The sequence below is a fragment of the Onychomys torridus genome, chromosome 8, assembly GCF_903995425.1.
Source record: "Onychomys torridus chromosome 8, mOncTor1.1, whole genome shotgun sequence".
In the NCBI taxonomy this organism is placed as follows: Eukaryota; Metazoa; Chordata; class Mammalia; order Rodentia; family Cricetidae; genus Onychomys; species Onychomys torridus.
Window position 1 is genome coordinate 94,777,167 of NC_050450.1, and position 25,525 is coordinate 94,802,691.

The following is a 25,525-nucleotide window of genomic DNA, read 5'->3' on the forward strand; positions in this document are numbered from 1 at the left end:
TTTTTTTATGCCCAAATGAAGAATAATTAACAAAAAGTGAAAAGTTAGAAAGCTTAAAAAATGCTGGGCAGTGGTGGTGCACGCCTGTAATCCCAGCACTCGGGAGGCAGAGGCAGGTGGATCTCTGTGAGTTCGAGGCCAGCCTGGTCTACAGAGCTAGTCCAGGACAGGCTCCAAAGCTACAGAGAAAGCCTGTCTAGAAACCTCCCCCGCAAAGAAAAGAAAGAAAGCTTAAAAAAATAAGACATATCTGTATTTCAAGACTTCAGTCAGTATGCAACAGAATGATTAACAAGAATTAAAGAGAAAGGCAAACCATTATGAAATGGGACTTGTAAGAGCCAGGCTATTGGAGTGCTCTGGGTACCTTCCAGTAGGATTAAGCTGGATACACTACACAGACAGGCTCTTTAAAGAAGCCCTTTACACTTCTTTGCTGCTATCTTTAAAGACTCAGCAGATTTCTCCAAGCTTTTGAATGCCTGATATTTTAAAGGACTATAATCTCCCATGCAAAAGATGTTTGCTAAAGGGTGTTCCAAAACAAAAGACAAAATTCAACTTTTAAAAATAATTGGGGCATAGAGACAAGGAAAAATACAGAGCATTATTAATTCAAAGTCTTTTTCAGGGATGGAGAGATGGCTTAGCCGTAAAAGGCTAGGCTCACAACCAAAGTCTTATTCAAATACAGATGTCAATACGCCACATAAACTTTTGTTGTTATTAGTTTGAGACAGATCTCACTATGTACCCTAGGATGGCCTGAAACATGTGTGACCTTCCTGCTTCCATTTCCTGAGTGCTAGGATTACATATGCACACCTAACTCCATTGGGCTCTCAACAGAAAACAGTTTCTTTTTCTTTCTTTCTTTCTTTTTCTCTTTCTCCCTCCTCTTTCCCTCTCTCCCTCTCTCTCTCTCAAGACAGGGTCTCACTAGCTAGCCCTGGCTGGCCTGGAACTTGCTATGTAGGCCAGACTAGCCTTGAACTCACAGAGATCTGGATCTTCAGCCTCTGCTTCCAGAGTGCTGGGATTAAAGGTGAACACTAGCCAGGCAGTGGTGGTGCATGCTTTTAAACCCAGCACTCAGGAGACAGAGTCGGATCTCTGTCAGTTCGAGGCCAGCCTGGGCTACCAAGTGAGCTCCAGGAAAAGGCGCAAAGCTACTCAGGGAAATCCTGTCTCGAAAAACAAAAACAAAAACAAACAAACAAACAAAAAAAGGTGAACACCACCACACCTGACTTTTGTTTACATTTTAAATTTTATTGTGGGAGAGTGCACAATTTAAAAAAACACTGAGTTCTAAATTTTAGGTCCTTAGGTTTCTTTCAGTAAACTTAATAAATATAAAGCTCCCCCTCTACTACTATTTAAAAATCATTCAATTTATTGAGAGGAAATGAGATAAAACTACCATTGCAGAGACACAGAAATGGCAAACTTGATAGAATGATTAATTTCAACACATTTTCTGAGTTGTTACCCTCAAAAGATTCTAATTCTAAACTCTGTAACTAAGTAAAATATTTTCATTATAGTCATTTTGTTTGTAAGACACCGTATCAAAGCACCCCTAGATCAGCCAGTCCATCTGTTTTTGATTCAACTACATAATGGAGATTTAGATATAAGCTTTAGGAAAAAAAAAAAATCTCTTGACCCCACCTCCCCCTAATGATGCAGCTTCTTTTTTGGATTGAACTGGTATTTAGTACATAAAACTCCCTCATTATATAAATGTGTATGTGCACCACAAAGTTGATTCCAATTAGAATTCAAGTCTTTTTTGCGCTTCAGCTAAGACTACTTGGTACTTTGGTGATATGTTCACTAGAAAATAACTCAAGTAGTGTCTGAAAACCTTATCTGAAATATAAATGTACTCAAAATTATAACAAATCATTGGGCAGGATGGGCACTCAGGAGGCTGAGTAAGAATCACTTTAGCAGAGGAGTTTATGACTAGCCTAAGCAAAACCAAGGACTCTATCTCAAAGGCAAAGAAGATGCTAAATGACAGTAATCTGTGCACACCCTCCCTGCCTCCTCGTCCTCCCGTGTTAGGTTTCCAAGTGCTAGGATTACACCACGGACAATGTGCAGCTTCGACGACTCCCCCCGCCCCCCACTGTTCTTTTTTTAAGAGTATGTTTTGCATGCTTTTCCTGAAACTACATTTCAGACTCCTAAAGACATGTGTTTGCCCCACATTTTTTAGCAGGTGTGCTCAAGGGAAAGGAGTCCAAGACTAGCAGGGAACTGGGGTAAGACAGTATCTAGACTTCCTACTAAATTCCAAGCTGAAACATTATCAGGAAAATTTTTTTCCATAAACTGTTTTAAGAAATTAATTTTTTAAATCAAGAAATCCTCGCCGGGTGGTGGTGGCGCCCGCTTTTGATCCCAGCACTGGGGAGGCAGAGCCAGGTGGATCTCTGTGAGTTCGAGGCCAGCCTGGTCTACAGAGCGCGTTCCAAGAAAGGTGCAAAGCTACACAGAGAAACCCTGTCTCGAAGAGTACTTAAGGGCCAAGCATAGTAGCTCATACCTTTAATCCCAGCAGTTGGGAGGTAGAGAAAGGTGATCTTTATGAGTTTGGGGCCAGTGTGGCCTACATAGTGAGTCCAAGCCAGTCAGAGCTACATAGTAAGATCCAGTCTGAAAACAAACAAAAAACAAAAAACAAAACAAAACCAAGAATGCTTAAGATATGTTCTTACCTAGGCACTCGTGGATCATGCCACGTGCTGACGCCAGTCTGAGTATGTAAGAAATACACCTGCCCCTGCTGTGTTGTCCTCTGTTCTGTAAAATAAAGAAAATAAGGAATACATACTCAGTTTTTCATATTCAATCAAACACCAATTATATATGACAGTCTGATAGGATAAACTTTTTTGTTGTTGTTTTTGTTTTCTTTTTTGGTTTTTCAAGACAGGGTTTCTCTGTGTAGTTTTGGTGCTGTCCTGGATCTAGCTCTGTATATCAGGCTGGCCTCGAACTCACAGAGATCCACTTGGCTCTGCCTCCCAAGTGCTGGGATTAAAGGCATGTGCCACCACTGCCCAGCTAGGATAAACATTTTACAATTGTCAGTTTATTTTCTTACAAAAGAAAAAAGCCTTCACAAATTACCTGTTCAGACAGGCATAGTGGAGCACACCTTCAATCCTAACACTCAGGTAATACAGGCAAGTAGATCTCTGCGAGTTTTGAGGCTAGCCTGGTCTACAGAGTGATTTCTAAGCTAGCCAGGGCTACACAGTGAGACCCTGTCTCAAAACAAAATAAATCATCTGTTTAATCTCTGGAAACAATTGTATAAATGGTGATGATGGCATACAGCCAGCACCCCAAGTGAGCAGACAGCCCAAAGGAAGAGGTTAGCCACCTTAAGGACATTTCAACAGAGCTTTTTAAATTTTCAAAAGATTTATAGGCTAACGATTTTTTATTTTATTTTAATTAATTAATTTATTTATTTATTTATTTATTTATTTACTGTGGAGCTGAGGATCAAACCCAGGGCCTTGGGCTTGCTAGGCAAGCACTCTACCACTGAGCTAAATCCCCAACCCCATCTAATGATTTTTTTAAAAAGATTTATTTTATGTGCATTGAGATTCCCCTGGAACTGGAATTACGGGCAGTTGTGAGCTGCCATGTGGGTGCTGGGAATTGAACCTGGATCCTCTAGAAGAGCAGCCAGTGCTCTTAACCACTGAGCCATCTCTACAGCCTCAGCTAATGATTTTGTACTATGGCAATTTTATACCCAAATTTGTAATTTCTCTTTCCTTACAGAGATATCAAGGTTTTTCCTGGGCTGCAAGCAAGGTACCACACACTTGCAATCCCAGCATTCGGGAATCAGAAGCAATGAGGCAAGTCCAAGTCTAGCCTGGGGTACCTGTCAAAACTCCAGGCCATCTAGGGTATAAAACAGAGACCCTGATTGTAAACAAAGCACATCACATTGTCATAAACCGACTAAAAAGCACAATGGAAAGAGGAGTGCATGGTGGGAGAGAAGACGTCAAAAGCTGAAAGAGCTCAAAACCTGGTAAGCAGTAGAGGCGCCAAGGTCGAAAATTCATGAAAGGGTTTCTTCAAGTGTTATTTTTTAGCTGTTGTCTTTTGCATGAAAACTTGATTTCTTTCAACAAAATATAGTGAGAAATTTCAATATGTAAGCTAATAATACCGCTAATATTAGAATTTACTGTATTTGTAGATCTACAATGAAGTTAATAAAAAGCTGCAAGGGCAGGAAGAAGTTCATTGACTGTGTCAGCCTGCAATCACTCCCAAACATTAAGAAAAAACTGACAACAACTGCAATGATTTCAGCCTTGGTAGCTCCTTTATTCCTGGTTTAGTCTTCTTGGTTTTTTTGGTTTTTTCGAGACAGGGTTTCTCTGTGTAGCTTTGGAGCCTATCCTGGAACTCACTCTGTAGACCAGGCTGGCCTTGAACTCACAGAGATCCGCCTGCCTCTGCCTCCCAAGTGTGCGTCACCACAGCCCGGCCCGTTTTATTCTTACTAAAGAACATCTGAACCCAAAATATAATTCACCTTTACTCCCAACAACCTGAGTGACCCTCCAAGGGAATCACTGTTAAGATGTGAGTGTTAGCAACAACAGACATGTTTTCCTAACCTGCTTTTTATGCTAGGCATGCTCAGACGCTTCTCTGGAGACTATATATCATTTATTTCTTGCAACAAACCTGCATATTGTTACTATTATTCCGCTCATTTTACAGAAGATAAAATGTAGGTTCTCAGAGGTTAAATAATATGATCAGTAACACAGCAAAGCCAAGTCCATCTTCCATTCTGGAATTGCTCACTTCGTAGGCAGCCAACTTGTGGGACACAGAAATGAGTGATGAATTTTGTTCTCAAAAATAGGCTAAAATTAATTTTAAAATAAAATAATCATTTATTTGCACACAGTTTTAAAAAAAATTTATAAGTAAAAATAAACTTAGAAAATGTAATTCCTAATTTTGGTCACTAGGTGTCACCATCAGCTAACATTTACAGTGTTAAGTGGGAAAGGAAGTTAGTATCTGTCCCAAAAATCACACTAAAGGTTTAAGTTAAAATAAGCCTGCACAATAGTATTGCTATAACTTTATATAGTGTCCTCTTGAAAAGTAGTCTCATTTTATTGCATAAGCTGCCTACAATAACTGTGTAATTAGTATTTATCATATTTTATTATAAATGAGCACAAAAGCTAAGGTTCATAAATAACTAGCTAAAGTCAAACAGTTGGTTAGACAGTCTTCTAACCATTACAGACTTTTTAAAATTGGGAGGCTTTGTATTTACTTTTATTTCCACACAGAATCCCTAAATCCTAATTAGTAACTCTTTTGTATCTATGTCCAGTGTAGTATGTGTCTTCTATGACCATGCCATATATACACTCAAGATGAACACTGGGCCTTCCCAAGGCCTTGAGCATGCTAGCAAGTACTCTACCATCAAGTTAAATCCCAGGCCTTATTGATTTTCAAGTGTTAATTCTAAAGCAGAGTGTGGTAGTACACACCTATAATCCTAGTGTGGGTTGGGTAGGTGTAAGGAGTATCAGGAATTCAAAGCAGTCTGGGTACACTGAGTCTGAGGCCAGCCTCAGCTGTATAATAAGACCCTACTTTTGTTTGTTTGTTTGTTTTTTCAAAACAGGGTTTCTTTGTGTGGCCTTGGCTTACCTGGAACTTGCTTTATAGACCAGGCTGGCTTCACATTCACTGAGATACACCTGCCTCTACCTCCCAAGTGCTGGGATTAAAGGGGTGTGCCACTACACCCAGCAACAGTAACAATTTTTTAAATTAATTCTATGACTGGGCAGTGGTGGTTCAAACCTTTAATCCCAGCACTTGGGAGGCAGGGACAGGTAGATCTCAGTTCAAGGCCAGCCTGGTCTACAGAGCCAGATTCAAGACAGCCAGGGCTACACAGAGAAACCCTGTCTTGAAAAAACAAAAGAGAAACGTTAGTTTTCTGACTTTCTTAAAGCAAGTTGAAATGTTCCCTTAGCTGTTATCATACCATAGCCTTCTGGTAGATCTGGAGGCGTGTGTAAATGTGTCCTGCTCATGTAATTTCTGTGTCGCTGGGACCTGACTCTTCTCTCTGCTAGTCTGGGGTCTGAAGACTGTCCACATGTTGCACCATTTGTTCCAGTAATTGGTGTATTCTCATCCACAAAGCAGCTAAGAGGTCTGCCAGGACTAGAATATTCCGACGCTGGTCTATTGAAAAGTAACAAGGGGTAAAAAGGTTAACAATTTAGAAAGATATCACATACACTATAATAATAATATAGTCAATCAAACAAGAGATGAGAAGAATAAAGCAAACATCGATTTTAGGAACCTTAGGATGGGCAAGCCTACAGTCCTAATGACCAAAGAAACTCAATTACTGTTTCAACTAAGTTGTTAAAAACTTCACACATGCTTTCAGATGTGCTCCTGAGTCACTAAGTACAGGACTTGATTACAGCTGGCCTCTGGACCAAATTTCCACCATTCTCTCTCCCACATGGCAGGTTCCCCTTCTCCTGGAGTGTGCCCTAGTCACCTGACCTTCAGCCCTTGGAAACAGTGCTTCTTTTGAGGTACAGCTCTTTGTCATTCCTAACACAGTTTAGGCTTCAACTTTGCCTTGAGGCGCACACCTTTAGTCCCAGCACTGGGGAGGCAGAGGCAGGTGGATCCTCGCGAGATTGAGGCCAACCTGGTCTACAGAGTAAGTTTTAAGGCAGCCAGAGCTGTTACACAGAGAAAACCTGTTTTGAAAAACCAAAAAAGAAATAAAATTTTGAACTAAGCATTTGTTTTAAATGGCAGCTAGTGATGCCTTAGGCTAAACAAGATCTTCAGACAACTAAAGCACACCAGCTAGTTAGCCAATACCAAACAGTAAGCCCTAAAAACATGGATATAACTAACATTATACGGACTGAATGGGTCATATGTTTCTATTTAGGAACATATATATGAATATAACATTTTTTTAAGGCCATAAATTTGAAAGAAGAGTGCAGGAATAGTACATGGGAGAGTTTGGAGAGATAAAGGAAAATGGGAAATGATTTAATTATTATAATCTCAAAAAAGAAGAAATTATGTAAAAAAATTTAGATGGTAAGGCTTTGATGACAATCATAACATAAAAAAAAATATTCTAAGCGGGTGTGGTGGCACAAACATATAATCACAGCCCTTGGAAGATGAGGCAAAAGGATCTTGAGTTCAAAGGTAGGCTGGACCATACACCAAGTTCTAGACCAGCCTGAGCCACAGAGCAAGAGTCTGTTTCAAAAGAACAGCAGCAAACAAAAGAAAGAAAAGAGAAAAACAAACTCAGCTTGATTTCAGTGAGTTAAACAATCCTCAATAATCAAAAATAGATACAGCTAATGAAAACCATTTAATAATTTACTCTCAGTACCAGGCCTGCTCAGGAATCACTGGGGGAACCAATAAAACGCTAGCTAGCAGAGACAGCAATTCAACTTCACTCTTACTTGTAAAAGGGAGTACAGAGGATGTAAACCATTAACCTTATTCATTTTCAGCTGCTTTAACAGCACTCCTTGTCAGTTTCCAAGAACAACCTTGTATCTTGATTATCTTTTTTTTAAAGATTTATTTATTTTGTTGTTCTGCCTGCATGTATGCCTGCAGGCCAGAAGAGGGCACCAGATCTCATTACAGATGGTTGTGAGCCACCATGTGATTTCTGGGAATTGAACTCAGGACCTCTGGAGGAGCAGCCAGTGCTCTTAACCACTGAACCATCTGTCCAGCCTGCATTTTGTTATCTTTACACAGGAAATGCCACAAAGACAGGGGTTCTATCAATCTCTCATCTGTTAAAATCCAGTTCAGGCTCTCCCCCTGCAGGGCTACCATCTCCTCACCAATTCCCAAACACACACCTTTCCATATGGTTTTTCTTGATCACATACCTTATTTAGCCATGATATAACAGCATCCCCCTTTGATAATCTTGAATAAATATTTCATAACAGCCATTCAGTAACACTCAAATGAAAACTATAAAATGATAGTCAGAAATGAAATGACTAATCTAGTCATTTATTTGTTTCAGTAACTATTTACTGAGCACCACTGAAAGCTATGGACATAAAAGTAAGAAGATGGACCTGTGAAAAGTCTTTGTTAACCATTATTTCCTTTAAAATGTAATAGTAGCTAGGCATGGTAGCACATGCCTTTAACCCACCACTCAGGAGGCAGAAACAGGTGGATCTCTTTGACTTTGAGGTCAGCCTAGTCTACAGAGTGAGTTCCAGGACAGCCAGGGCTATATGGAAAGATCCTGTCTCAAAAACTAAAAAAAGTAACTGTAATTAAAATATAGCCACTATAATTACATTATAAAATAGAATTTAAATATAATTTTTTTTTTGAGCTAAGGATCGAACCCAGGGTCTTGCACTTGCTAGGCAAACACTCTACCACTGAGCTAAAACCCCAACTCCTTAAATATAAATTTTTCTAATAAGATTGATTTATTTATTATGTATACAGTGTTCTGTTTACATGCATCCCTGCAGGCCAGAAGAGGGCGCCAGATCTCGTTACAGATGGTTGTGAGCCACCATGTGAGTGCTGGGAATTGAACTCAGGACCCCTGGAAGAACAGCCGGTGTTCTTAACCTCTGAGCCATCTCTCCAGCCCCTAAATATTTTTATTTAAATAATAATAGTACCTGCTTAAGACCTAATGGCTTATACCAGTGTAAAGCAATGGGGAAATCAAGTAAAGGTGACAGCCGAGAGGAATCCACAGAAAATGTGTGACTTTACCGTGTCGGGCGTTCCCACTGTGTAGTTCTTGTTATGTGGTTCAGATACTGGATTCTTCCCGAGGCAGTCCGCCTTTCTTCCCAACTGCAATACAGACACTGAGAAATAAGGCATCTAGAAGATCAGTTCATACTGAGTCTGCTATTGTTTTCAACTCGCATTAGAAGTTCCAACAGTGTGTACAGAATGCTGAGCTTCTGAGATATTTTGCAGAGGTCATATTGTACTATCAGTCAAACTGAGAACCTTTAAAAACCTTAAAAACACTTAAACTGACAATAATTTTCCAAGAGTTTTGTGGTAAATGCCTGAACACATTAACCATAAGATTTATCAGATTTTACAGCAATTAAGCAAATGATGAAGGATTAGAACAGTCTAAAAACGTCTAAATTCCTGTAATTTTTTTAAAAATTAAAATTTACTAGGGAAGCATATAAAAGCTCTTGAAAGTACTTATATGCCTACTGAAACTCGGTTTTAAAATGTTATCTATTTATTTTATATGCATATTTTTTGTCTGTAGGGATGTCTGTGCACCACATGCATATGGTGCCATCAAAGGCCAGAAGAGGGTATCTTATTGCCTGGATCTGGAGTTACAGATGGCTGCAATCCAATATATGGGTGCTAGGAATTGAACCCGGGTCCTCTGGAAGAGAAGCCAGTGCTCTTACTGCTGTGCAAATCCTCCAAACTAATTTTTATAAACAAAGAATACCATTCATCCCTAAACTCTTTATGGCATTTCATCTAATAAAACATCCAAATGACTATAAAATATGGTTATATTATATTCCTCATTTAAAAAAAATTAACAGGCTTATCAAGAAGCCAAAGCAAGGGACTGGAGAGATGGCTCAGTGGTTAAGAGCACTGCAGCTCTTCTAGAGGGCCTGGGTTCAGCTCCCAGCACCCACATGGTGGCTCACTACTGTCTGCGGAAGTCTAACTCCAATGGGAACACGAACCCATGCACAGGCATACACATCTACCTATAATTTAAAACACTTTTTCAAAGATTTATTTATTTATTATGTATACAATGTTCCGCCTGTGTAAACACCTGCAGGCCAGAAGAGGGCACCAGATCTCATTACAGATGGCTGTGAGCCACCATGTGGGTGCTGGGAATTGAACTCAGGACCTCTGGAAGAACAGCCAGTGCTCTTAACCTGTGAGCCATCTCTCCAGCCCTTAAAACATTTTTTAAAAGCTAAAATAATCTATAATTTTACCAATTAAAAATGTGTACATTTGCCGGGTTGTGGTGTTGCACACCTTTAATCCCAGCACTTAGAAGGCAGAGGCAGGCAGATCGTTATGAGTTCGAGGCCAGTCTGGTCTATAGAGCAGGTTCCAGGACAGCCAGGGCTACACAGAAAAACCCTGTCTGGGGGTGAGGGTGGAGGGGAGCGACAAAAAAACTGTACATTTACTTACTGTGTGTGCATAGCTACATGAATATGTGTGGGAGTGCTTGTGCCACAACACAGGTATGCAGGTCTGAGGATAACTTAGGCATGTTCTCTCCCTCCACTATGTGGGTTCCGGGGTGAAGCTCACAGTCGGGCTTGTTGGCAAGAGCCTTTTCCTCCTAATCCATCTCACTAGTCCTTATACAAATTTTTTAGTTTATTTATTTTTACTTTATTGCTGTTTTGCCTGTATATGTTAGTGTGAGGGTATTGAATCCTGTTAGCTACCATGTGGGTGCTAGGAACTGAACCCAGGTCTTCTGGAAGAGAAGCCAGTGCTCTTACTGCTGAGCCATCTCTCCAGACCTCCCCCTGTAAAAATTTTTAAATTGATTTTAAGGTTTACTTTATTTTTATTTATGTGTAATGTGTCTGTCTATATATGCACATGCATGCAGTGCCCAAGAAAATGAGAAGAGGGCATCAGATCACCTGGAGCTGAAGTTATGGGTAGTTGTAAGCTGTCTGACTTGGGTATTGAGAAATGAATTCATGTTCTCTCCAAGAACAGCTTATGTTCTTAACCACTAACCCGTTTCTGCAGCATCAACTGATTTATTTTTTAAGATTTATTTTCATGTATGTGCATTCATCTGTATCTGTGTATGAACATGTGTGTGCAAGTACACAAGGAGGCAAGAGAGAACATTGGATCCCCTGAAACCAGAGTTACAGGTGGTTGTAAGCTGCCCAATGTGTGTACTGGAAACTGACTAGAGTCCTCAGTAAGAGGGACAAGCTCTTTTAACTGGTGAGCGATCTCTCCAGCCCCTAACTTGATGTTTTTTGAGACAGGGTCTCACTATACAACTCACACTACCTTGGAATTCACTATGTACTCCAGGCTGGCCATAAACTCACGATCCTCCTGCCTCAGTCTCCCAATCACTGAGATTAATGGAAATGGGTCACTCACTATTTATTCCTAGAACAATTTTAGGAATTTTTAACAGTTTAAACAAATATGCAAACACCAGAACTTGTATATAAAATGTCTGCCAAATAAGAAAGGCTACCAATATGGCTGAGTGGATAAAGGTCCTTGTGTCAGCAGTAACTTGTATTTGATTCCCAGGATCCATATGGAAAAAAAAAAAAAGAACCAATCTCCAAAAGTTGTCTGTGGACCTCCATGTACACACTATGGCTCACATATACTCACAAAATTAAATAAAATACAATTTTAAACAAATAATTTGAGCTAAAAGTCAACCAATTAGCTACATCTACTGTAAGTGGGTACCACTTGTAAGTTAGACTTCATTGAAGTTAACTAAAAATATTTTAAAATTTTTTTAAAAAATCAGTTGAGTATCAGAATTAGTATAAAAAGTAGAGAATATGAAAAAGTTCACAGTCTTGGGAAAAGACTCAGGCACAAGATCCAGCTTCCCTACTTATTTGTATGACCTTTGGCAAATGACTTATATATATATTGATCGCCATTCTTTTGTTGTTGTAAAATAACAATAACAGTAACAACAGAAAAAATATAGCTAAGAATATTAAACATTTGTTTTTGTTTGTTTTATTCTTGTTTTTTTGAGACAGGCTCTCACTATGTAGTTCTGACTGTCCCAGAACTCACTCTGTAGACCAGGCTGGCCTCAAACTCAGAGAGATCTGCCTGCCTCTGCCTCCTGAGTGCTGGGATTAAAGGCATGTGCCGTTGCACCTGGCTTATTAAGCACTGGTGATGTGCAAGATATTGACCTGCTTTAGTGAATGAGTTCATTTAACTCTTGCACCAATTTGTGGGGCATGGCCTCTTATCAATCATCTTGTTAAATATGTAGCAAAGCTCACAAGAGTTAAATAAATTAAGTTCATAATATTAATTAGCAGAAGAATGAGGACTAGAGCCCAGTTGATCAAAGACAGTAAACATACACTGTCTTTACTGCCATGAGAAATAAATGACATCATGCACATGAACTACTTGGTACAGTTATCGACAAATACACTTCACAATGTTATAATTACTATTACCCAATTCTCTTTTCCTTACCTATAAAAATAAAGCACTATTCTGTTGGGGAATATTATCTTAGGCTGTGTTACTTTTGTTTATATTGCCTTTGTTTAATTCTGTGAAGCTGTATTACTGTGCCTGTCTAAAACACCTCATGAGCTTAAAAAGAGCTGAACAGCCAATAGTGAGCCAGGAAAGAGAAATAGGTGGGGCTGGCGGGCAGAGAGAATATACAGAAAGAGAAATCTGGGAAAAGAAAATGGAGTAGCCAGAGGAGGGGAGGACTCCAAAGGTCAGCCACCCAGCTACACAGTAAACCACGGAGTAAGAGTAAGATTGACAGAAGAGAACAGGAAAGCCCAGAGGCAAAAGGTAGACGGGATAATTTAAGGCCAGGCATTTATAAGTAAGAAAAAGCTTTCGTATGTGATTTATTTGGGAGCTGGGTGGCAGGTCCCCCAAAAGAGCAAAACAACAAACAATAATGTTGGCACCCCACGTTGGATACAAATTGTCTTTTTCTTTAATTGTTGTTGCCTTTTAAGACAGATCAGCAACTGCAACTCTGTTCCCTCAGGCTCCAACCCTTTCAGAGCTATTGAAGGAACTTAAAGCCGGCAGGTGGTGGTGCAGGCCTTTAACCCCAGCACTCGTGAGGCAGAGGCAGGAGGATCTCTGTGAGTTCGAGGCCATTCTGGTCTACAGAGTGAGATCCAGGACAGGCACCAAAGCTACAGAGAAACCCTGTCTCAAAAAACCAAAAAAAAAAAAAAAAAAAAAAAAAAAAGGAACTTAACTAAACCTCTGTCCCTCTAAAGAATTCAAGATTTAAAGGTTGAGGCAGAATTCTGCTCTTCAGAGAGGCTGACTAGCAAGTAGCTCACCTTCTCTCCTTGCTCACATCCTCCAAAACCCCCCATGCTTCTCCTGGCCCATCCTTATAAACCCTTCTCTACCTGGCTCCTCCCTACCACTTCCTGACAGCTAGCTGCTGACTGAGCCTCCTGACTGCAGGTGAATTTTATTTAATCAAACACATCTTTGCATCATTAAACAAATGTTCCAGAGCACAAACAATAGTAACACACCTTAAAATAATATTCCACACTATTCAAATCCAATACTTGTATGCCCTTTTTTAGGTAATTAAGAAAAAAATTTTCCTTTAAATAAAGAAACTTACAGGAGAGTAATATTTGCCAAGAACTTTCCTTTGTTTCCTTTTCAAAACTCTTTTTAAAATGATATTTAACACAATTTGTGGCAAATCCTTCTAATTTTCCAAGCAGAAGAAAAATCTATATTCTGGAACTGACCATAGAAAATTCCTAAAGTACAGCATTAACACCAACTCCCTGATAATTAGCTTGAGGGCAGTACCCCAGCATCTCTCTAATGGCTTTGATGATGTTCACTTACCCATCTGGTAAATCATTATCAAACAAACGACTACAATCCACAACTTGTCCTCCGGTGCCTATTCGGTCTCTGGACTGAAGGCTTACTATTAAAAAACAAAAACATTATTAAGTCTACGACACGGCTTTCTAGTTCTGTCAAGCTAAACATCCATTTTGAGCCAAGTGTGGTAGTGCTCGTCTATAATCCCAGCACTCAGAAGGACTATGTAGAAGGACTACTAAAAGTTTGACTTTAGCCTGGGCACACAACAAGTTTAAGGTCAGCCTGTACATAATGAAGAGCCCTTGTCTCAGAAAATCAAAATAACATAAAATGTAGATTATTTTAATACTTTAGAATGATTGAGCTGAAGATGTAGCTCAATGATAGTGTTCTTGCCTAGCATGAATTAGGCTCTGGGTTCAATTCCCAGCACTGTAAAAACCAAAGTAAAGAGTTTAGAATAAACTCTTTGGTTTCTACTAAAATCTGTAACTTCTTTTCCCATAGATTTTTCTTTTTAGAAGTGATATTAAAAATTAGTGTTTTAACCGGGCAGTGGTGGCACACTCCTTCAATGACAGCACTTGGGAGGCAGAGGCAAGAGGATCTCTGTGAGTTCAAGTCCAGCCTGGTCTACAAAGCGAGTTCCAGGTCAGCTAGAGCAGTTACACAGACCTGTCTGGAAAAACCAAACAAAAATCAGTGTTTTCTATACTCTGTCATGCTTTGGGGAAGACTCTAGTGCCTTTTCCAAAGTCATAAATGGGGCAATGTAAGGTCACTCACTGTAGATGAGAAGTCTGAAAACACAGTAAGTCAAAACTTCCCATTAATTTGGGTTGTATTCTTGAAAATCTGAACAGTTATAAAATACACTGGATCCTGGCAATGAGGCAAACCTTGGGTCACAGGAGTTTAAACAGCATGTCAGTATGAAATGTAACATAAAATTACTGCTGAGCAGTTGGAAGCAGGGCATACAGGCTCTAAAATGGGCTCTATCAACTAACTAGTACCTTAACACCTAATTCAGTGCAAGTTTTCATAATCCCAGACTAAATAATGAGGAAGTTAGGTTACATGATATCTCTGAAGTTCTTCCTTGTTCTAGCACTCCTAAATTTTATTTTTGGCATCTTCCCAAAAGGTAGAAGAGCTACAGCCATATTTGACTATATCCTAAGTTTTTACAGCATTAATAAGTTACCATATAAAATATGACATCCAAGAACTCTTCTTTCAAAGAAACATCTCAAAATTCTGCTCTTTAAATTTGGAGACAGAGTACTACTTTTTTAGGCTTTTTTTAAAAATGTATTTATTTTATGTGTATGAGTGTTTTGTTTACATGTATGTATGTGCACCACATGAGGAACTGGTCAGAAGAGAAAGTGAGATCCCTTGGAACTGGAGTAATGAATGGTTTTGAATCATTATATAGGTGCTGAAAACCAAATGCAGTGGGTCCTCTCAAGAGCAGCAGGTGCTCTGAAGTCACTGAGCCATCTCTCCAGTTTCTTTTTTTTTTTTTTGGCCGGAGCTGAGGACTGAACCCAGGGCCTTGCACTTGCTAGGCAAGTGCTCTACCACTGAGCTAAACCCCCAACCCCTTCTCCAGTTTCTTTTGTGGCATTCTTTAACACAAGGTCTCATTAAGTATAAAAAGTGGCCTTGAACATACTATGGTGTTCAATTTGCCCTCAAACTCACAAAATCCTCTCTTCTTCAGCCTCTCTAGTGTTGGGATTATAGGCATGAGTCACCACACCTGGGTAAAATTTTGGAAGAAATAAAAATAGTTTCAGAATAGACCTTTTATATTAAGTTTAATTTAAAGAAGAGAACTGTAACACACTAACTCAGTAAATTTAAACATTTCATTAAAAAATAATGAAGCTGGGTGTGCACAACTTTAATCCCTGCACTTGGGAGGCAGAGGCAGGTGGATCTCTGTGAGTTCAAGGCCAGGCCAGTCTGCTGAGTGAGTTCCAGGACAGCTAGGACTACACAGAGAAACTGTCTCAAAAAAACAAATAATAATAATAATAATAAAATGACGATAACAATGATGAGCACTAAGTTGGTTAGTTTTCAAACAGAAGAAAAAAATAAGTAAAATTTAGAAAATGTTGGGGTTTATTATTTATTTTGGGTTTTGTTTTGGGGGGGAAGACAGAGTTTCTCTGAGTATCCCTGGCTGTCCTACAATTCATTCTGTAGACCTGGCTGGCCTTGAACTCAGAGATCCACCTGCCTCTGCCTCCTGAGTGCTGGGATTAAAGATGTGCATCACCACCAGGCAGGAATATTGTTTTTAAAGACAGGGTTTCATGTGGCCCAAGCTGGCCTCAGACTCACTATGTAGCTAAAGAGGCCCCTGAGCATCTGATCCTCCTGCGTCTACCTCCCCGGTGCCAGGGTCACATGTTTGTACCACTGTGCTTGGGTTAGATATTTAACTACTTATTTTGGTTAATGAGGGTTTTTTTTTAATGGCAGGATTTTATATTATTTTATTATTTTATATGTATGTGTGTGGACCTGAGTGTATATATGTACACTGGGTGTATGCAGGTGCCTATAGAGGCCAGAAGAGGGCATCAAATTCTTTGGAACTGAAGTTACAGGTATTTGGAAGCTGCCTGATGTGGGTAGTGGGAACCAAACCTGGGTCTCCTCTGAAAGAGCAGCAAGTGCTCTTAAACTGCTGAACCATCTCTCTAGCCCCAGAAGACAAATTCTTGCTACACAGCCCATATTATCCTACAACTTTTTTTTTTCCTTTTTACATTACACTTTGTGTTATAACTGTATTTAAGTGTGGTCTATGTGCATGTTTGAGTGTGCGGGTGAGGGTGGGGGGTGCACACAGGGAGACCCATGGAGGGTATTGTGTCTTCCTCCATCACTCATTACATTATTCCTTTGAGACAGGGTCTCTTTCTGAACATGGTGCTCAAGTTTCCCAGGGAGGCTGGAGGCCAGCAAGCCCCAGAGACTCTCCTGTCTCTGATCTCCTCCACACTAGAGGTTCAGGCATGCATGGTACCGTGCTGGGCTTGTTACATGGGTGCTAGGATCTGAACTCTGGTCCTTATGCTTGCACAGCAAGTGCTAGCTCTTCACCCCTGTGTTATATGCATATATTTTTAATCAAGTTAGGCTGACCCCGGACCACTATAGCATCTTACATTATATTTATTTCATGCCAATACAAAGTATTCAGAGGTATTTAGGACTGAGGACTAGGGATGGAGCTCAGTAGAGAACTTGCCTACAGTATATAAAGCCCTGGATTTGAGTCACAGCACCTCACAAAACCTGCACTCAAGAGACAAGGCAGGAGGATCAAAAGTTTAAGGTCAGCTTTGGCTAGACAGCAAGTTTGAGGACAGCCTGGTCTACATGAGACTTTGTCTTAAAAAGAGAAAAAAATATTTAGCCCTTTGGCAATTTAAACATAGCTAAAACTCAAAAATTTTAAACCCCACACTTACCCACAATCTGTCCTCGAACTGTATCATTGTCATTTGGCCCCAGTTTGCATAGATCCAACCTCTGATCTATTCAAATAAAAAGTTAGCTGGTATCAGAAATTCTAACATTGATAACCTATAAGTGATACTTAATTTTCACAATCTATTGAAAATTAGACCTGTATTTTTTTAAATACTCATTTTAACTATAAAATGAATGTTTAAAATTCTCTAACTGCACATGTAGTTAATTTAAACATCACAGCAAGTTTTGACAAATTCAGATTCCAAACACCATGAAGCACTGGTACTCTACATTGGTAATAAGCAGCTCTCTCCAAAGCTTTCAGATCACTTCATTCTAAGCCTCGGCACACCTCTCAGTAGTTGTTGGTCCTACACAATTTATACCTGAGCCCTGGCTTTCTCATATATAACAGAAGCTACTTAATCATTTTTCAAGGATTAAATCAGATTATTATATAAAACTCTCAGGATAGTACCTGGCATGTGCTGAATAATGTTACCTGGTTTTGTTTTTTAATATAACCATTCCAAAAGATACACAAAATAAATATCAGCAAGAAACCAAGGAGAAAAAAACCTAAGCTCTGGACTTGAGGTAATCATTCCCTGAACGGCTTTTTCAGATGCCTCATCTATAAAGTAAATACAACGCTGGCTTGCCCACAAAGTTAGAAGGCACAATGTCCCCGCAGCACGTTGGCCTGGTTCATAAATTTTAAGTCTATTGTAAAACAGCAGGAAAGAGACCTTGGTGGATTGGAGCTGAGGGGCCTCATGGCGGCTGGTGAGATAGGGACATGCCATTCAAATGCGTGGTGATGGCCATGGTGGGTGGGAGCCACCAGGAAAGACATACTATGCAGGTGGCACTCACATGCAGTTTTAATAAGGGAAAGGAAAGGGAGAGGGGGAAGAGAGTGTTAGGAACCTGTTCTCACTCTTCCGGCTCTAAAGTCTTACATCATCACGGGCCACCCAGTCTCCACCTTAAAAAGTCGGACAAGGACCCCCACCCCTCTCTTCTTGTGTTTCCTCTCTGTTCCCTCTGCCTGACCTGGCTTCTTCCTCCTATCCCCTTCTTTCTAATAAAGCCCATTCCAGCTCTAGGAGCCACGGCCCGTGACTCTTCCATTGACCAATCAGCACCATTCATCCTTTCATTGGTGCCATGGACTTGGATCTCGGATAGGAAGTTCTATGTATTCAGCTTCCGAGGCTGAATGGTGTGGAAACTCTATACGGAGGGCCAGTGACCCTGCCAACCGCTGCCACCTCGGCGGGACTATGCTCATGTTGCAACCACAACCCACCGTGTCCTGCCACTGTGCTGCGGCTCCCACTGCCATGTCTCCACCACAAGTGCAACTAGTGAGTTCCTTTCTGTGGCTCTGCAGCCTGACCTATATTCTTCGTGCCAGACCTGGGGGGGGGGGGTGGGGGGCTGCGGCAAGGACACAGTCTATCTTGACTGGGTGGTCCACGTGCTGTGTATGCTCCAGCCCTTACTCATACTATGACAGTTTGGTAACTTGTGCCGATTCATAGATCCTTCTTCTACCTCAGGGACACTGGAGATAGCAGCCTAGGATCCAAGTTTGTTATTTCAATTTTTCATTTTTCTCTCTTGGCTACAGCAATGGGACAAAGGGGCAGATACCAGTAAATCTGGCCATATAATAGCTTCGAGAGAGCTTCTGCCACGAAATGGGCAAATGAAAAGAGCTACTTTATCACCAAGCTTTCTGCTAAAGCTCTGAACCCTTCTCCCTCCTCATTTCTGATGTTTTCTCTGCCACCTGCAACCACTTCTGTCTATCTGACTTCCCTTTCCAGTACTGAACAAACATCAAGGGAAAAAAAAATTCAAGACAGAGAGTAAAATCCGTCTCTTATTCCCCAGACCTCCTCAACTAAAACTTAAGCATCTGGAGAGCAAGGCTCTTGACCCCACAGGCAAAAGTATCATCTGTGGCATTCAAGGTACACCAGAGAATATCCAAGAACAAAATGCTAAGTACTGACACTCATTGGTCCCTGAAGGCCTCCGGGTCCCTGTTTCAAGTGCGGGGAAAGTCGGCCACTGGGCCCGGGCTTGCACCACTGCCCCATGGGGGGCACCGATAGGGTCTTGCCCAAAAGGGTCACTGGTCAGCTGACTATCCTAATGCACCTAGTGGCATAGGAATGGCAAATAAAGACCACCCTCCAGCTGACTTTGTAGGCTTGGCTTTCAGTGACCGCCCCAGCCATTCCCATCTCACACAGGGAACCCAGAAAGGAACATGGAATGATCTATTTTTTTCCTTCTGGACAGCAGAGCCACTGACCCGGTCCTGGGAGTTTTGGGATGTCACCTCTCCTCATTTCCCCATTGTTGGGGTAGGGAGAACAGCCTTACCCACCTCACCAGATTTAACTGCACTTTCAGGGTTACTTAATGGGAAAAGATTTCCAGCTAAGGGGGCAGTGGTGGCGCATACCTTTAATCCCAGCACTTGGGAGGCAGAGGCAGGCGGATCTTTGTGAGTTTGAGACCAGCCTGGTCTACAGAGCAAGCTCCAGGAAAGGCACAAAGCTACATAGAGAAACCCTGTCTCGAAAAACCAAAACAAAACAAAAAAAAGATTTCCAGCTAAGACAGGAGCTTTCATTTCATTGTTCTCTTCATGTGCCACACAGACAGGGCCCTGATCTCTGCCTTGTCCCTAATTCCAAAGAAATAATTTCTCATGCACTACAAGCTTCTCTCTTCCCAGTTCCCTGTTTTAACTCACTGTTCAGCTAATGGTACAGGAGCACCACAGAACCTGAGTTCAGAGATTATCAAGTATGAAACTGTAACAGCTAAAAGGTATTTACACCACCAGACCAAAAAGTGCCTGGGCTCTGAAAAACAGACTTTAATATAACCATCTATTACTGTTAAATGCTCTTAACAATTGGTCACCTGTCTCCAGGATGCTAAACTAGTAAAGGAAAAAGGCGCCTTAAACAATCTGTCTCTGATAAAGCTTAACATGTTCCAACCTCTCTCTCTCTCCCATTAACACTAACCAATACAAGCAGAGTACTAAACACCACATATGGTCAATAATCTTCTCATGGCTACTTCTTAGCATGTTCAAAATTTTTCAGAAGCTCCAGAAACTAGCTTAAATCCATCTGGACAGGTTGGATTTACTTCAGGCTTTTCCTGTCTCACCAGCATCCTGTCAGATACAAAAGCAGCCAGAGTGCCAAGCCAAGAGGAATGGACAGCTCCAGGACAGCAGGGCAGCCCATCACCCCAGAACACCTGTTTACCTCGGAAGACTGTCCTTCCCTATTCCCCCTAAGAGCCAACCAAGTCAGCTGGAAGCAGTTTTTCCAGGAGAAATGACACCTCTATTCCTATTTACTTGTTTTTTATAATAAGCAAAAGTCTGGAATGAGCTGGGCAGTGGTGGCACACACACGCCTGTAATCCTAGCACTCGGGAGGCAGAGTCAGGTGGATCTCTGTGAGTTCGAGGCTAGCCTGGTCTACAGAGCTAGTCCAGGACAGGCTCCAAAGCTACAGAGAAATCCTGTCTCAAAAAAAAAAAAAAAAAGTATGGAGTGTTAGGATCCTGCTCTCACTCTTCTGGGTCTAACATCTTACATCATCAGGGGGCACGGGCAGAAAGAAAGCAGGCGGCAGAGAGAAAGCAGGCGGGGACTGAGGAGAGAAGGAGAGAAGAAACAGAAAGGGGGAGGAGCAGACAACCTTCTGGGAAGAGAGAAAAGAAGAGAAAAGGGAGAGGGAAGAGTGGAGGTGCAGACAGGACATCATGGGAAGCAGAGAGACAAAGGGGAGGACTGGGAGAGACAGGAGAGAGGGGAGAGAGGGGAGAGGAGGAGGGAGGGAGAGAGAGAGAAACAGAAACAGAGAGAGAGGGGAGAAGAGGTGGGGGGAAGAGGGAGAGGGGGAGAGAGAGGGAGAGGGGAAGAAGGGAGAAGGAGAGGGGAGTGGGGGAGAGAGAGGGAGAAGGGGAGAGATTTTTCTCTTAAAGGGGACTTTATGTAGAATGGCATTGTCAGGGCGCTGGGTGGGCCAAGGCACTGCCCGCTTATTGGCCGGGCCCCCAAGGGGCAGATCTGAATGCTAACAAAGTCTTCCTGCTTAATTGACAGTGTAAAGTTTGCATCCACATAGAGAACTTTGTCAACCCAGCACGTCTTTCCTATTGCTCATTACCCTGCCAACGTGGGAGCTAAGATTTTCTCAGCTACTTAATAGCTTGAGTTCCTCTCATTCAGACCCTGCAACTCAGTCATCTCCCTCTTCTCTAACAGGACAGTATTTATACATTTCAATGGAACATATTAACATTTTAAAAAATCATCTCTTAATACATCTAGCATTCAAAACTAAACTTACAGTGGTTCTGTTAACTAATTTCCTTAGATAAAATTCATGTGAGTTTCTTTATTAGCTCAGGCATCCTAGATAGTAGCTGGTATTTTTTTTTTAGTATTATATAGAAAAATTTTATAGAAACATACAAACAAAACATCTGCTGAAAAGGGTATTTCCAACTATGTCCCAATGGAAAGACACCCTTGTAGGGTCCAAAAGGAACCGGACAAATGGCTAACTGTGGTGCCTATTAGCATACCAACACACAGGCTGGCCTCCAGGCTCTCTCAGCACTGCAAATCCCTGTTTACAGACTCTCCTCAGCTCTTGGCACCACACCCTTACCCTAAAGGTCTCCAGCTCATGGGATTCCCTCCCCCAGCTTCTCCTCCTGGTGCTCTTTTTCTCTTCCTCTTCCTCTCAGAGGTCCTCCACGATTGCCTGCCAACTCCTCTTCCCCGCTCATGGTCTAAACTGCTGGACATGTTTAGTCTCCTACTTTCTCTCCCTGATCTGGACTCTTCCAGATGCCTCTGGCCCTACTCTCCCTCATATCTACAATAAAAACTTCCCCTTCAACCATACCTTAGGAGTGGCCATGTCCTCACTTTATACAACCCCTACAAAAGACTCTTTTTCACTGGGTTACATGAAATAGATATGGTAAGCCAATTTATCAATCCACTGTAGAAATCATTTCTAATCTTTATTTTCTAATTTGCAGGATGGTGAAAAACAGACTATAATCAAGTAGTTAATATAACTTTTTGATTCTCAAAATGTCTTTTTTTTTAACTTTTACCACAGCAGTTTTATATACTCTACCATTTTATCTACTAATAATTGTTCTTTAATTGCCACCTAACTGCTTCCAATCACCTAAATAAAAATTATCACTCCATTTCAAAAACTCACCGAAACTAGGTGCTTAAAAAAAATTAAAGGCATGTATATTGATATCTTTCTTTCTAACCTTATGGATATCAATCACTTCTCTCTCCTTTTTATTAGTAAAACTTGTTCTTTCACAACTGCATATATGTACTTGATATATTCTGGTCAGTTTTCTATTTCCTACCCTCCTCTACACCCCCCTCCACCTCTCTTCCCTACAAAACTCTTTCTCCAATTTGCCAACTCTGTAGTTTTGTTTTGCTTTGTTTTTTTGTTTTTTGGGTTTTTTTAGCTGAGGATCGAACCCAGGGCCTTGCGCTTGCTAGGCAAGTGCTCTACCACTAAGCTAAATCCCCAACCCTACTTTGTTGTTTTTTAAAAGTATCTCACATAGTTTAACTAAGGTTGTCTGGTAACTCCAAGTTTGTAGCTAACCATGAGAACCTGGTGAGTTCACCAGTGTACATAACTAGGTACTATTCCTTCTCTCCCAAGATCTGTCAGCTGCCAAGGAGATCAGCACTGAGTGGTAGGCCTCATGAGTCTCCACAACTGAACGTTAGAAGTGCTGGACCTCTGTCCCCCAGTGCCAGTACACACAGCTGCTGTGGGTTCATGGTCACTGTGCCAGGCTGTGCGTAGCAGATGGCATTGGAGCCCCTCTCCCTATCCTGTGCCTCATACATCTATTCTAGCCCTCTTCCTCAAAGTTTCCTGAGCCTTAAAAGAGATGGTGCCAACTCCTTCTCTAAAGGTCAGGACTCAACCATCCTCTGTTCTCAGTATTCCGTGCTGCCGTGGGTCTTTCCATTTAACTCCATTTATGCAGGAAAGGGTTCTCGGTTTAAGGATAAGGGCTGCCTTCATCTGGCCTGAGACAAGCCCCAACTATCAATCACTTCTGAATAACAAAAATTCACTGGAAGCTAAGCATCATCTCTGATTCACCTCTAGGATAGCATCCTCACAATGTTTCATTTTTGAAAAAAAAAAAATTACATTTAAGTATTTATTTAATGTGGGTTGGAGAAGAGAAAGAGAAAAGGAAGAGGGAGGGAGGAGATAAGGAGAGGGAGAGAGAGCTATCAGCCTTGGTGATTGGTACCCACCAAACCATTTTGCCAGCCCAAAATGTTTCAATTTTTGTGTCCATTAAATAAATATAGACCAGGAATTTTTATCAGTGTTTCAGATATATATGGAAACTTAAGATTTTGGACACTTTCTACATAAAAGTTCCTACATATTTTCTAATTAAAAAAAGAATTACTCACAACCAGTGTCTTTGAGGCGGTTGATGGCATTGGAAAGAAGGCGGACACAACCAAGAAAGCCAGCCCCTTGCTTCTTATGGATCTTCTTATGATTCCACACACTGATCGTGACTGAGTCAGACTTTCCGATATACCTGGAAGACAAAGCAGCTACGTGAATGACTTGCTAGTTCTAAGTAGTATAACATTGAACTTTTCAGTATCTTGAAGTCGTAAATATATTTTAGAATACAATTTAGAATATATTTTAGAAGCAAACTGTCTTGAATTCAATCAATCAAAAGTACTAAACTTAATTTTAAAAATATTTAAAATAATTTTTTAATATAATCCCTTTTTTCCAATCTCAGTTTGGGCAACTTTTTTTTTTTTTTTTTAAAGAAAAAAGGTTATTTTAGGGTTTGGGAATGTCACTCAGATGTAGAGAGAACTCGCCTAGCAAGTGCAACACCCAGGGTTTGATCCCCAGCACAGTCAAAAGAAAAAAAGAAAAGAACATAAAAGTTAGTAGCTACTATTTCATAGCACTCAGGCATTTTATAATGATTATTTATAAGATTAAAAATCCTAAGAGAGCTTCTATCACCGTCCCATTTTAGATATATTTTAATCATTACCTTAGATACTTAGCTCACCTTCAAGAGGCACTGTCAAGGCTGATAGACCAAAAATCTGACCTACCTGTTATATTTTTAAATGCTGCAGAACAAAAGCTGTTTGTAACGCTTTTCCCCTGCTTCTTTCCTATATGCAGGCCTTGAGCGAGCAGGACTCTTGTAGATTTCACTTCACTGCCTGCAGACAAGCAGAGCAGGGAAAAGCGTTACTGTATTTGTCTGTGCATATGCCTGCAAGTATGTAAAAGCTTTATAATGGCCAATTATTAACATGGCACCAAGTCATGCAAAATATGGTTAATAATGTGTGAGTAAACCTAACTTTCTCTCAGTAATTCTAAGAGGTCAAATTTTTGGTCCAGCCACCTTGATCTTACACTATCATTCAATAAAACAGAAACAAGGAACATGGAAGATTCACTTGAGCCCTGGATCCAGTTGTGTCTAAAGACTGCTCACCCCTAAAACTTTCATCACCCAAGTCCTTTGCTTTTGCTGTTATAATTGTTTTGAGGTATAGGCTCATGCAGCCCAGCCTGGCCTTAAACTCATGTGGACTAGGATGACCTTGAACTTCTGATCTTGCTTTGACCCCACCAGTGCTGGGATTACAGGCATGTGTCACCACAACCAATTTTATGTAGTGCTGGGGATCAAACCCAGGGCTTCATGTATGCTTGGCAAGTACTCTACCAACTAGGTCACAATCCAGGCCTTTGTTTTGTTGTTAGCGGTTAGCCCAGGCTAACCTGCCTGCCTCCTGCCTCTGCCTCTCAAGTGGTAGATTACAGGTGTGGGCCATCAAACAAACCTGGCTCTAAAATTAAGCTAATTTGCATTGGGTCTATTGTTTATAATGAGATGTTCTAAACTATCATTTAATATGCATGTATCAATTTTCAAATACATCTACCAGATATATACTGGTATGTAACTACTGCATGTTATATCACATAGCAACAAGTAACACCCCAAAACAAGCATTTAAAAATTATTAATGTTTCCTAACTGGCTTGCAGCTATTCTAACATATTGACTCCTGAGGCTTCAGGGTAGCCCACTACTGGCCTAAGGAACTCTATTTAGTACAATATACCACCATATTCTTTATGCATAGCATGATACAAAAAAATTT

General features: G+C 40.8%; 1 protein-coding gene across 3 annotated transcripts in view; it reads right to left on the reverse strand.

Moving 5' to 3' along the window:
- Smurf2 (SMAD specific E3 ubiquitin protein ligase 2) overlaps positions 1 to 25,525 on the reverse strand; it is a 105,006-nt gene that overhangs the window by 28,119 nt on the left and 51,362 nt on the right. For 2 of the 3 annotated variants that reach the window (XM_036196454.1, XM_036196455.1), the window contains 6 exons: positions 23,774 to 23,907; positions 17,223 to 17,288; positions 13,741 to 13,825; positions 8,872 to 8,955; positions 6,080 to 6,282; positions 2,730 to 2,814 (listed from right to left, as the gene is read on the reverse strand). In XM_036196454.1, the coding sequence (XP_036052347.1) occupies positions 2,730 to 2,814; positions 6,080 to 6,282; positions 8,872 to 8,955; positions 13,741 to 13,825; positions 17,223 to 17,288; positions 23,774 to 23,907 (657 nt within the window). Of the gene's footprint in view, positions 1 to 2,729; positions 2,815 to 6,079; positions 6,283 to 8,871; positions 8,956 to 13,740; positions 13,826 to 17,222; positions 17,289 to 23,773; positions 23,908 to 24,454; positions 24,569 to 25,525 lie in introns of all 3 variants that reach the window. The other variant, XM_036196456.1, reaches the window with a different exon arrangement.